This window comes from Aotus nancymaae, unplaced genomic scaffold (assembly GCF_030222135.1).
Source record: "Aotus nancymaae isolate 86718 unplaced genomic scaffold, 86718_ANA_hifiasm-v0.15.2.pri h1tg000057l, whole genome shotgun sequence".
Classification (NCBI taxonomy): Eukaryota; Metazoa; Chordata; class Mammalia; order Primates; family Aotidae; genus Aotus; species Aotus nancymaae.
The window spans coordinates 30,979,270-30,992,275 of record NW_026988471.1 but is presented as its reverse complement, the minus strand read 5'-3'; the positions used below and the strand labels follow the sequence as shown (position 1 = coordinate 30,992,275).

Sequence of the window (13,006 nt, the reverse complement as noted above, 5' to 3'; positions counted from 1 at the left end):
CCACCATTAGGTGGTAAGGGTGACCCTGTGAAGCAAAAACTAGCATTTGCAGGACCACAGGCACACTTTACCACGTGCCTGCTTCTACAAATGAACTTCCCGGCGTGGCCACCCTAGGAATGAGACCTTGGGGGTGCGAATCCATGGAAGATGCCTGTATATGATGAGGAATACCACCAGGACTGTCCTCGTGGAAAGCCGCATCCACGAGCCCTAGGTGCTCTCCATTTGAGGAAGTTGGCTGGGGGAGGGGGCTTGCCTTGCGACTGCGTCCTGCTCCCCGCGCCCTGCCCCCACCTCCCAGCCTCTGCTGCCGCTAAACCCCGGAGAGCGGAGCGTGCACGTTGAGATTCCTCGGCGGGCCTGGCAGCGGTGCTGGGCATGCTCAGTGGGCAGGACCCGTTAGAGTGGCGAGTAAGGAAGCGTTGGCTCTTCTCCGGGTCTGCCTTCCCCGGTTCAGGCCCCGGCCCTGGGCTTTTGTGTGCGCAGAGCTGCAGCCACCGCTGCCTCCTCGCGGGGCTGCCCGACCCCAGTTGCCGTCCGGCCTGTCCGCTTTCCGCCGTTAACCTCGCCGTGCGGCCGGGAGGAGGAGCGGGGCGGGGCCGGCGACGGGCGGCCGGGCTGGAGGGCCCTGCCAGGGGTGGGGGTGGGTGCGGGGAGCCCCGCGGGGGGTGGGGGGCGGGCGCGGAGTCACGGGGGTGGGGTCACCGGCGGTGGCTCGGGGAGGCCAGCTGGGAGGGGAGGGGGGCCGTGGGGGCGGCTCGGCGGAACCAGCCCCGGCTGGGCAGCAGCGGCGACGCCGGGGGCTGGGGCCAGGGCTTTCCGGGCTTCGGTGAAGCCTTCGTGGGCCCCATCTTCCGGCGGTCGCCGGAGTTTGTGGTGATTGTTGCTGCCGCCGCCACCGCCCCGGCTGCCATCTCCTCCTCCTGGGCCGCCGCCTCCTCCTCTTCCTCCTCCTCCTGGGCCGGGCTGATCCCCTCCCCGCTGCCGCCTCCTCCTGGGCTGGGCCCGCGGTGTCTCGTCCCCTCGCGGAGCCGCTCCTGCCGCCGCCGCCGCCGCCTCCTCATTCATCCTCGTGCACCATAGGCGGCACAGGCACCAAGATGTCCAACCGAGTGGTCTGCCGGGAAGCCAGTCACGCCGGGAGCTGGTACACAGCCTCAGGTAGGGCCCCAGGCCGCCGGCCCGCCCGCTGCCGCCGCCGCCTGGCCCCGCGCCCGGCCGGCCGAGGTCGGCGGCCCGGCCCCACGGCGGCGGCGGGCGGGGACGAGGGTGCGGACGGGCCGCCGGGCGCGGAACGCGTGGGGAGGGAGCGAGCCGAGGCCGGCCTCGCCGCCTCCCCGATCCGGGCGGCGGGCATCCCGCGCCGGCAGCCCAGGGACAGCCGGCCTCACGCTCGCCGAAGTTGGGCGAGAGGGAGAGTTGCCGCCTCGGCAGCCTGCGCCCTCCCTCGGGACCAGGCTCGAGGAAGGAACGTGCTCCCGGACCCGAGCCGACTTGTCGCCGCCTCCGGCTCGCGGGAAGCGGGCGGCCGGCCCCTGCCACCCCCGGGAAGGACGGTGTGCCCGGCGCCGAGCCCCGCTTCCCCACGCCTCAGGGCAGCGACCCTCCGCCCTTCTGCCGAGCCAGGGACCTTTTTCTTTTCTCTCCCGTCTTCCCTGCCTTCCCCGCCGGCGGTCCGGGGAGCGCCCTCGCCCAGAGGGAGTTCTGTTGGTCTGTCCCCGAGCCCCCGCGCCCGCAGCCGGAGAGGAAGTCTTCTCGCCCGGTGGCTCTGGCGCTGGAGAAGGAGGCAGCGTTTCTCCGCACCTTTAAAGGGCTCCGCTGTCTTGCAAGGAGTGAAGGGTAGCACTTTTTCATGTTACCAGACTACAGGCGAGGTTTCTGCATGGGGAGATCTGTCAGAGGAGGGCCTTTCAGGGATTTGTCGCTTTGTATGCTGGGGCTGGGGTGGAAGTACTGCTAAGCAGGGGCTTGCGGGGGGGGGCTCCCAGCTCTTTTGTCAGTGTTTGCATTGTTACTGTCATTCACGAAAGGGGCAGCTGGAGATGGCATCAGCACTTTTCCTGAGCAGTCGCCCTAGTCACTGGTTGCCCAACACCAGGCAGGTGCTAGAACTACCTAATGAATTAAGTTTAATCTTTGAGTGAGTTGAGTCTTCTGTCTCCACTGTCTAAAAACATTTTAGAGTTCTTTCTTCAAGAGTATAGGGACTTTCCCTTTAAAGTGCTTGTTAGAACGCCTGTTTTCTGGGATTATTTTCAGGAGTCACATTTCTGGTATGTTAACAAAGTTCTACTGTGATTCCTCATAGTCTTCAGTCATTTGGTATTGGCTTATCAATAAGCAGACCTAACTTCTCCATATGAATCGGATCATGTTTCTCTTTGCAAAGAATTGGCTTGGAGAGTGACATGGCCTGTGAGAAGGCAAAGATTTGGAAGAAAATTCATTTCTCTGAGATTGCTAAACTAGCTCATTAAATACAATATACCTTACTGAAATACATGACTCACTGAAGATTTTCTGTGTTAGGGAGACACAAAAGAATTCTGAGGATTGGATTTGCAGCTATAGCTAACAGGTAGCTATAGTTTTGCATTAAGCAAATATGACATTTTATGGTTACAGTGGTTTCCCTTCATGGTCCTAAAGTACTTCATAAACATTTAATCAGTTCTCACAGCCCGAGAATGCCAGTTAAATTATTCTTGTTCAGTGAATGGGAAAAGATGTAGAGAAGTTCAAGTTCAGTGGTTTTTTTTCCCCCCTCGAGACAGTGTCTTGCTTCTCTCAGGCTGGAGTGCAATGGTGCTATCTCGGTTCATTGCAACCTCTGCTTCCAGGGTTCAAGGGAATCTCCTGCCTCAGCCTCCGCAGTAGCTGGGATTACAGGCACGCATCACCGTGCCCTGCTAACTTTTTTGTATTTTTAGTAGAGATAGGGTTTCACAATCTTGCCCCGGCTGGTCTTGAACCCCTGACCTCGTGATCTGCCCGCCTCGGCCTCCCAAAGTGTTGGGATTACAGGCGTGAGTTACTACGCCCTGCCAGAAGTTCAGTGTTTTAAACTTTTGTTGTAGTTTGCATTGGAATGTGGGCAAGTGTTTCTGGAGGAATTTCTATAGATTCTTGAACATTCTTTGGATAATCTTATAGGGCATAGGATTTGGAGAGAGTTATTTGGTTTGTCTTTTCAGATCTAAGATGAATTCGTTAATCCAGCTCAGAACATTCTGTGATTATTGTTATTTATCAACAATGAACTAAAGTGGACTATTTTCTTAAAAATTCTAAATGTATTCTTATTTCCCTAAATTCTGAGTGAAATCAATAATGCCATTTTTGATAATATACATTGTCATAGAGAACCTTAAAATTAAGGCCATATATGTGACTTTTTTGGGGGGGAAGTTGGTGTGTGACTTTTTAAACTTGAGTAATAATTGAGGGTAGATTTAAAGCAATTCAATTGTAAAAGCTTATTTTGTATTTAAAAATAAATGAAGTACAACTACAGATAAGTAAACTTTGACTGGGTTTAGTAACATTTGTCTTTAATAGTTGCCAGTGTACCTACATTGATAACATTGACCATTGGAAAAATTGTACTTGTATTGTGTTGTTTTTCTAGTATACTAGTCCTAAAAAAGTGTGAGTAATAGGAGATGGAGAGGTTTTTGTGGGTTGTCATTCTGTGGTTCCTACAGCATTCAAGTTGTGTCCACAGAATTAATGTATTTTATTACTAGCATAAATAAGGGTGAAAACACATTTGTTTTAGTTATCTGGCTATTTCAGGAAAAAATGTGTGTGTGTACATATATAAATATTACATATATACACACACATATATCTTCTTTGTGTCTACCCCTTGTTATGTGCTGGATCCATTGATAGAGAGTAATATAAATTATTTCCTGCCCTCAAGGAATTTTCAGTTTATTTGAAGTAAGTAATAACATAGGGCAGCAAATAAATATCAGGTAAATTGAGATATGCTTTTAGGACTTCTGGGGAGGGTAGAATGATTTTGGGGGTAGGATTAGAATTATGCTTTGAAGGAAGGGTATTTTCACAGGTTTGGAGCAGGAGGAAAGAACATTGGATTGAGAAACGCCACATAGATAACAGAGGCAGGTAAATGTAGATAGCTCAGTTTAATAGGAATGGAAGGTACACAGGGCATAGTTCATGAGTCTGAAGTAGTAGACTGGTCCTAGAGTACAGATGGCCTATGAATGCCAGACATCATTGGGACTGGACTTACTCAGTAGAGAGAGAGGACCAATGGAGGTTTCTGAGTAGGGGACTACTATAACACAAGTAGCATTTTAGGAAAATTAATCTTATAGGAAGTTTCATTCTCACTTCTGTATGGGTGTGTAGCAGGGATAAGCTGCAGCCCTTTTTATTTATTTATTTATTTTGATAAGGTCCAGTAGCTAAGAATGGTTGTTAGTATTTAATGTGTTGTTTAAAAAACAAACAAAACCATGAAATGCTGTAGAGACTGTATGTGACACACAAAGTCTGAAATATTTACTGTTTGACCCTTTATAGAAAAAATTGGCCAAACCCTGGCTAGTGTAGGTTAGTGGTTGTCAAAGTTTGATCTCTGGACCAGCAGCATAATCGAAATGTAGTCTGTTTTCTCCAATTTCCTACAGCTTTCATTCCATTATTTTGAGATATGCTTTTAGGACTTCTGAGGAGGGTAGAATCATTTTGGGGTAGGATTTGAATTATGCTTTGAAGGAAGGGTATTTGAGCAGGTTTGGAGCAGGAGGAAAGAACACTGGATTCAAAAGGAGAAAAAGAAAAAAAAAGAACATTGAATTGGGAAATGCCACACATTTATCTTGCCTGTTGGATAAGGTCTACATCCCCTAATAACTTGCCATCATCTTCTTATCTCTATGACTGCCTTCCTCTACCCCAACCCAGTTTTGGTTTTACCCCCCTTAAATGATATCTAGTAGTTGTGCATTGTTTCTTTAAATACATCATGCTATTTCTTACCCCTGTGCTCTTGCTCAAACTGGTCCCTCTGTTGAAATGTTCTTTGTCAGCATAATTCCTACTCCTCTTTTAACGATTCAAGTGTTAACACCTCCAAGAAACCTACCGTGGTGCTTTGCCTCCCCAACGTAGTTTTTAAGTTTCTTGTTATCTGTGTATATGGTACGACAGGTACCGTGTCTTACTCATTTTTTGTACCGTAAGTACTTAGCACAGGCTTTGTACATAGAAGATGCTCATTAAGTATTTAACTGAATGTTAAAGTGCTTGACATATAGTAGGTAATTAGCAGGTGGTAGGTATTGGTAGCATATATGGACAGGGATACAAATGTTTACATTCTGAAGAGTGGTGGGGCTGATGTAAGACTGCTGCCTGTCTCTAATCATGTGTATAGGTGAAGAATCTTGGTGGTAGAAAGGGATTACAAATCCTGTTCTTCCAGTTAGGGATCCAGTGAGTATAAGATTTTTAAAGTATGACATATTTTAAACAAGTTCAGCTAGATGAATAAGTTCATTCACATAATGAGTACTCAACTCAAGAAACACACAGTACTGGAATTCCCAACAAATGCCCCTCCCCACATTCCATGTTCCTTGTATTCTAAGACCATAGAAAAATTTTGTCTGTTTTCAAATTCTGTATCAGTGGAATTATATAGGATGTATTCTTTGAGCTTCTTTTTTATTTTTATTTTTTTGAGATGAAGTCTTGCTGTGTTGCCTAGGCTGGAGTGCAGTGACCCGATCTCGGCTCAGTGCTACCACTGCCTCCCGGGTTCAAGTAATTCTCCTGCCTCAGCCTCCTGAGTAGATGGGATTGCAGGCACGTGCCACCCCGCCTGGCCAATTTTTGTATTTTTAGTAGAGATGGTGTTTCATCATGTTGGTCAGTTGTATCTCGAACTCCTGATCTCAGGTGATCCGCCTGCCTTGAGCTCCCAAAGTGGTGGGATTACAGGAGTGAGCCACCTCGCCCGGCCCCCCATTTTTTTTTGGAGACAGTCTCTCTCTCGTCCAGGCTAGAGTGCGGTGGCTCTATCATAGCTCACTGCAGCCTCAGCTTCCTGGGCTCAAGCAGTCTTCATCCCTTAGCTTTCGAAAGTGTTGGGATTATAGGTGTGAGCCACCGTGTCTGGCTTCTTTGAGCTTCTTTTGCTCGATATTACATTTGTAAGATTAATATTGTTATATTGTACTTTGCTCATTCTGTTGTGATGACACCAGTTTATTCTACTGTTGATAGACACTTGGGTTTTTTAGTTTTGCTGCTGTGAACACTTACACCTTTTTCTAGTCAATGTATGTGTGATTTTTGAAAAGTATAGCCTTAGGGTGGAGTAATTGGATCATGGTCTATGCATATGATAAGTTTCAGTAGATTGTGTTGAAGTTTTGTAAACTGGTTTTACAAATTTACACTCCCACCAGCAGTGTATAAGAGTTCTAGTTACTTCTCATCTTTGCTAGTACTTGGTATTGTCAGTCTTTTTAGTTATTCTGGAAGGGTGTATAGTGGTAGTGGAGTATAGTTTTAATTTTTATGTTCCTGATTAATGAAGTTGAGCATTTTTTCACATTAAGGACCCCATGTTTATTGGCTATTGGATTTCTGCTTTTGTGAAGTGTCTGTTAAATCTTTTGCCCTTTTTTTCTATTGGGGTGGTTTAGTTTTTTTCATATTGACTTGTAGTTCTCATTCTGGCTACATTTCTTTTCTTTGTTTTTTTTTTTTTTTTTGAGTGCTCTGTTGCCTGGCTGGAGTGCAGTGGCGTGATCTCAGCTCATGGCAACCTCTGCCTCCCAGGTCTAAGCGATTCTTCTGTCTCAGCCTCCCAAGTAGCTGGGACTACAGGTGCATGCCACCATGCCCAGCTTATTTTTTTTGTATTTTTAGTAGCCAGGGTTTCACTATGTTTGCCAGGATGGTCTCAATTTTTTGACCTTGTGATCCGCCTGCCTTGGCCTCCTGAAGTGCTGGGATTACAGGCTTGAGCCACCGCACCTGACCTCTGGCTACATTTCTTTTTTAGATAGTTAGATACATATTGCAACTATCTTCCTATCTTCTGCTCTTTTAGAATCTTGGTATGTCAGTGAATTAAAGTTCTTACTTTTGTTTATTTACTTATTTATTTATTTGAGACAGGGTCTTGCTCTGTTGCCCAAGCTGGATGGCAGTGGTGTGATCACAACTCACTGCAGCCTCTAACTCCTGGGCTCAAGTGATCCCCCTGCCTCAGCTTCCCGAGTAGCTTGTATTATAGGTGTGCGCCATCATGCCTGGCTGATTTTTAAAATTTTTTGTAGAGGTGGGGGTCTCTGTCTCAAACTCCAGGTCTCATGTGATTTCCTGCCTCAGCTTCCTGAGTTGCTAAGACTACAGGCATGCACCATCATGCTTGACTAATTGTTAAACTTTTTAGTAGAGATGGTGTCTCACTTTGTTGCCCAGGCTGGTCTCAAACTCCTGATCTCAAACAATTCTCTTGCCTTGGCCTCCCAAAGTTCTGGGATTACAGGCATAAGTTACCATGCCTGGCCAAGGTCTTCATTTTAAAGAAGCCCAGTTTATCAGTTGGTTAGTGCTTTTGTTGTTTCCCATTTATGAAATCTCTACCTATCGGAATGTCGTGAAGTTACTCTCCTGTGTTTTTTCCCCAAGAGCTTTCTCTTTTTATCTTTCATATTTAGATTGATTGCAGCATATGTATGCTATGTTTGTGAAGCAGCAGGACATTACACTAAATTTTTTTTGTTGAAGTAAACATATATTGAAAAAGTATGCAAATCAAGTATATACCTTGGTAGATATTCACAGATTTAATATACCCTATGTAACATTTTCCCTTGAAAATAGAAATTGAAATTTTCTTTGCTTTTTTTCACTTGGAAAATGGTGGTTATATTATTGATGGTACATCTTATAATCATGGCTGTCATGGAATTGAGGAAATATCAAAGTCTGATAATTTCAAAGAGCATTATTCAAGTATTTCTATGATACATATCTTAAATGCAGTTTTAGTTTTTGTTTTTATTCTATGTTTCTAAACATTTAATAAAATGATATCAGGGTTCTATAGCTGGAAAACTACAACTTAATATTTTTAGCAAGTACCTTAAGTTCAGGAGTGTAAAATATTTGCTCTAAGTTTGATTGGGTAAAAAAAAGATAAGAGTGTCAAAATAATAGATCTTGGTGTGTGAGAAATTGAAAAACTGAATAATAAAAGTATTTCTCTTTGGAAAGACTATATAATAAAATTTAGTTCCAAAGTAAATTCTTTTATGTTACTAAATACAGGTTTCTGTATGCTGATTTTTCTTTGCATCCCATCCTATTTTACCTTGAAGAAAGGCAAGAAGGAAAGAACAAATTTAATAGGATACTTGCTATAATTACCTGATTACTTCTAGTTGTCAGTTTCCTTGTCCTTTCACATGCAGTTTCCAAGTCAAAATCATCATCTTGGTTCCTGTCAACTGCCTTTGAGGTTTTTGTCCATTTGAAAGAAGATGAAAATGACAAAAGAAATTCTGTCATTAAGAATATTTCATAGGTATATTACGTATGGGTGTACATAATCCCCAATCTTCAAGAAGATCATCCAAGGTAGGTATTATCTCCATTTATGGATGTGGAAACAATGACTTAAGTTGAGTAACTTATTTAAGGTATAACAAATAAGTTGAAGAACCAGTCTGACTCTAAGATTAGAGTTTAGTATTAGGGGCAAGGAGGTATGGTAAAATATGCTTCCTGAAACACTGAACTTATTCTGTCCTGCTTCATTTTCCCCAAACTACACTATGGACATTTAACTCATACATGTATATTATTTATGACTTATATAAGGGATTTCTTCATATATTTTAAATTGTTACAATAACCCCATGATTAGGTGTAGGGTAGATAATGCAAGGCAAGTCTTTTTTTTTTTGGGGGGGACAGAGTTTCCCTCTGTTGCCCAGGCTGGAATGCAGTGGTGCGATCTTGGCTCACTGCAACTTCCACCTCCTGGGTTCAAGAGATTCTCCTGCCTCAGCCTCCTTAGTAGCTGGGACTACAGGCACGTGCTACCATGCCTGGCAAATTTTTGTATTTTTGGTAGAAACGGGGTTTCACCATATTGGCCAGGCTAGTCTCAACTCCCGAACTTGTGATCCGCCCTCTTGGGCCTCTCAAAGTGCTGGGATTACAGGCATGAGCCACAGTGCCTGGCCGCAGGTAAGTCTTTAATCCCATACTCACCTTGCCATTTTATAGATGAGAAATGAAAACTTGGAGGAAGCTACACTTGTCTGAGTCACATTACTTGTAAATGGTAGAGTGGGGTTTTGAACCCAGGACTTCTGGCAAAAGCTTACTGTTAAGAAGAAAAACTAAGACTTGGAGGAGGCTTGCATGAATTGTAACTGGTAAATTATAGAGCTAAGATTTGAACCCAGGACTTCTGGCTGAAGTCTACTGTTTTTTCCATTTATAGTTATGCCAGAGTAAGTGAGAAGTTTAACTATTTGGAATCAGTAAACATCTTTGTAATTGTCAAGTGATATCTTACATTATAAAAATAATAAAAGCATAACTAAAAACACTTAGGAATACTGAGTATAATATAAATATAATACATATATAATACTGACAGAATAGTTGGTATATTTTAATTAGGCTAGTCCTAGCCTTTGAATTGGACCTAACAAAATTTATGGCACTTCTGAAGAAGCTTTATTTAACATTTGGTAATTTTATACTGAATGAATTGAGTTCTGCTATGTGAAAGGCACTGCTGTAGGGACTAGGTGAATAGCTGGGGATGAAACAGTCAAAAATCCTGGAGTTTACATTTTAATTGGAGAAGACAGATGAATAAAGTAAGGAAAATCGAGTACATGTTCTCAGGACATCCTGAGGACTGTGTCATGGGGAAAAAGAAAAGAAAATATATGGTATGCTAGAAAGAGGAAAGTGCTATGGAGAGTAGCAAAGCATAGTTGGTGTATAGGGAACGTTCAGTGCTTGGGGGTCAAGGTTGCAATATTAAATGGCATTGAAAGGGAAGACTTCTGCTGGGTGTGGTGGCTTATGCCTGTAATCCCTGCACTTTGGGAGGCCGAGACGGGTGGATCACCTGAGGTCAGGAGTTTGAGACCAGCTTGGCCAACATGATGAAACCCTGTCTTTATTAAAAATACAAAAAATTAGTCAGGCGTGGTGACGTGTGCCTGTAATCCTAGCTACTCAGGAGGCTGAGGCAGAAGAATCACTTGAACCCGGAAGGCAGAGGTTGCAGTGAGCTGAGATGGCGCCACTGCACTTCAGCCTGGGCAGCAAGAGCAAAACTCCTTCTGGGTGTGGGGGTGAGAAAGGGAAGACTTCACTGAGATGACATTTGAGTAAAGACTTGAGCTGGGCTCTGTGGCTCAGGTCTGTGATCTCAGCATTTGGGTGGCTGAGATGGGAGGATTGCTTGAGCCCAGGAGTTGGGAGACCAGGCTGGGTGAAAAAAATGAGACCACCATCTCTACAAAAAATAAAAAAATTAGCTGGATGTAGTGATGTGGTGATGTGTGCTTGTGGTCCCAGCTGCACAGGAGGCTGAGGCAGGAGGATTGTCTGAGTCCAGGAGGTGAAGGCTGCAGTGAACCATGTTTGCACCACTACACTCCAGCCTGGGTGAGAGATTGAGGCTTTGTCTCAAAAGAGAAAAAGAAAAGCCTGAATTAGGTGAAAAAAACAAGCCTCGTATTGTACATTATCTGGGGATAGATAATTTTAGGCAGAGGGTACAGTAAATTTAAAGGTTCTGAGTCTAGAGCAGGCCTGGAATATTTGAGGAAGACCCAGTAAGCAAGGTCGTTGCAGCTAAAATGAAGTGAACTGGAACAGAGTAGTAGTATATGAGTTAAGAGGTGGCTGGAGACTTTTTTTTTTTGAGACAGTATCTTGCCATGTTGCCCATGGATAGCCATATATATATATATATATATTTTTTTAAAGAGATGGGGTCTCGCTATGTTGCCCAGGCTGGAGTGCAGTGGCTATTCACAGGCGCGATCCCATTGCTGATCAGCACGGGAGTTTTGACCTGCTCTGTTTCCGACCTGGGCGGGTTCACCCCTCCTTAGGGAACCTGGTGGTCCCCTGCTCCCAGGAGGTCACCATATTGATGCAGAACTTATTGCGGACACCCGATCGGCATAGCACACTACAGCCCAGAACTCCTGGACTCAAGAGATCCTCCAACCTCAGCCTCCCGAATAGCTGGGGCTACAGGCACACGCCACCACGCCCAGCTGGATAGCCATATTTAATGCTACACTGAAACTCAACATGTGGTAGTTTCTTTTTAAAAAAAAATCATTTTATTGGGATATAGTTGATAAGTTACCTAAGTTACATATATTTAATACATCTGTGAAACAGTCAACACAATGAAGATGGTGTACCTTTTAAAGGTAGATTCTTAAAGATTAATTGCTGTGTAGAATTTGAAACCATCTCAGTAAAGTTTTCATTAAGATATGTGAATCTAGTTGGTTTATCCTCCACTTTGATTGTATCTTTTATCCTTGCAGGATTTTTTAACATCATGCATTAGTCATTTGCAAAATATTTGTTTATTGAGTTACGCAGATCTTTTAAATGTTTACGCATTTCATTATTCATTGTGAAAGAATCACACCTGTTAATATCATCACCATTCTCTATAGAAAAGTGTTTTTGACCAGGGAAGTTGTTAAGCCCATAGCGATAGAAAAAGTTTTGCAAAATTCTAATTTTTTTGAAGTTTAAATATTGTTGGTTGCTTTCCCTGATGTGACAAGCCCACTATTCCTTTTCAAGGAAACCAAAGATTAAGTAACTAGTTGTTCTTTCAACAGAAATGGTAGTCTGTAAAAAAGCACATAGCTAGCTAGTTCAGCTTGCAGCTCTCATAAAATGCTTTTTCTTGAGACAGCCATCTTTCCACCCATTTAAGTGCACAGAATATTAATATTAAGAAGTTGTGTACTTAAGGGCTGAGATTTAATGTGTAATATTTGCAGCTATATCAAGGACATTCTTAAGTGAAACTGACTTAAAAAATTTGGCGAGTTTGTGGTGGTGAAGAGTGTAGTCACTACTACTATAGTTTGGTGCTTCTGCTAATGAGACATAAACAGTTTTATCCAATGTTCCCTTTTTTTTTTTTTTTTTAATTTTTTTGAGATGGAGTCTTGCTCTGTTGCCCAGACTAGAGTGCTGTGGCCCCCATCTTGGTTCACCGCAACCTCTGCCTCCCGGATTCAAGAGATTCTCCCGCATTAGCCTTTCGAGTAGCTAGGATTATAGGCACGTGCCACCACGCCCAGCTAATTTTTGTATTTTTAGTAGAGATAGGATTTCACCATGTTGGCCAGGGTGGTCTCAAATTCCTGACCTCAAGTGATTTGCCTGCCTCAGCCTCCCAAAGTGCTGGGATTACAGGCATGAGCTACCATGGTTGGCTCAATGTTACTTTTGAGCCATTAGGGGAAATCCCAATACAGTGAAAGAAACAAATAATATTTTAGTATTATCATGAAAATGGTTCTGATTTGGTGGACCTTCTGAAAGGTCCTGCAGAATTCTGGTATGTAGAAATCCTTACTTCTTCCTTGGCAATTAAAAAAGAAACCAAGAACTCTTATCAGTCTTAATCTTAATCTTGCTGAACAATCTTAATCTCTCTCTGCATACTGACTCCAAGTCCTTCTTACTAACACATGTTATGCATACTCCTTCCATTAATTACAGTGGCTCATTTTGGCATGATTCTCAAGAGGACCACGGGGAAATGTAATTTATAAATTACAGGTGATTTTATTTTTCGTTCTTCACCTCAAAGTATGGTGACAGATGATTGGAAACCTACTGAATTAGAATTACTGCTAGGTGGGACCCAGGTATTTGCGTTTTTTACCATGCACCAAAGGTGGTTTTAATACACAGCAGAGTTAGA

The 13,006-nt window shown here is 43.9% G+C and overlaps 1 protein-coding gene across 2 annotated transcripts in view; it reads left to right on the top strand.

Annotated features, from left to right (window-relative positions):
- The first annotated feature begins 345 nt into the window (after positions 1–345).
- The window catches only part of MEMO1 (mediator of cell motility 1), a 152,369-nt gene continuing 139,708 nt past the window's right edge, over positions 346–13,006 (top strand). Inside the window, exons 1-2 of one of the 2 annotated variants that reach the window (XM_021674429.2) lie at positions 346–414; positions 1,087–1,164. In XM_021674429.2, the coding sequence (XP_021530104.2) occupies positions 1,104–1,164 (61 nt within the window). In that variant the 5' untranslated portion in view covers positions 346–414; positions 1,087–1,103. Of the gene's footprint in view, positions 415–1,038; positions 1,165–13,006 lie in introns of those variants that run through there. The other variant, XM_021674430.2, reaches the window with a different exon arrangement.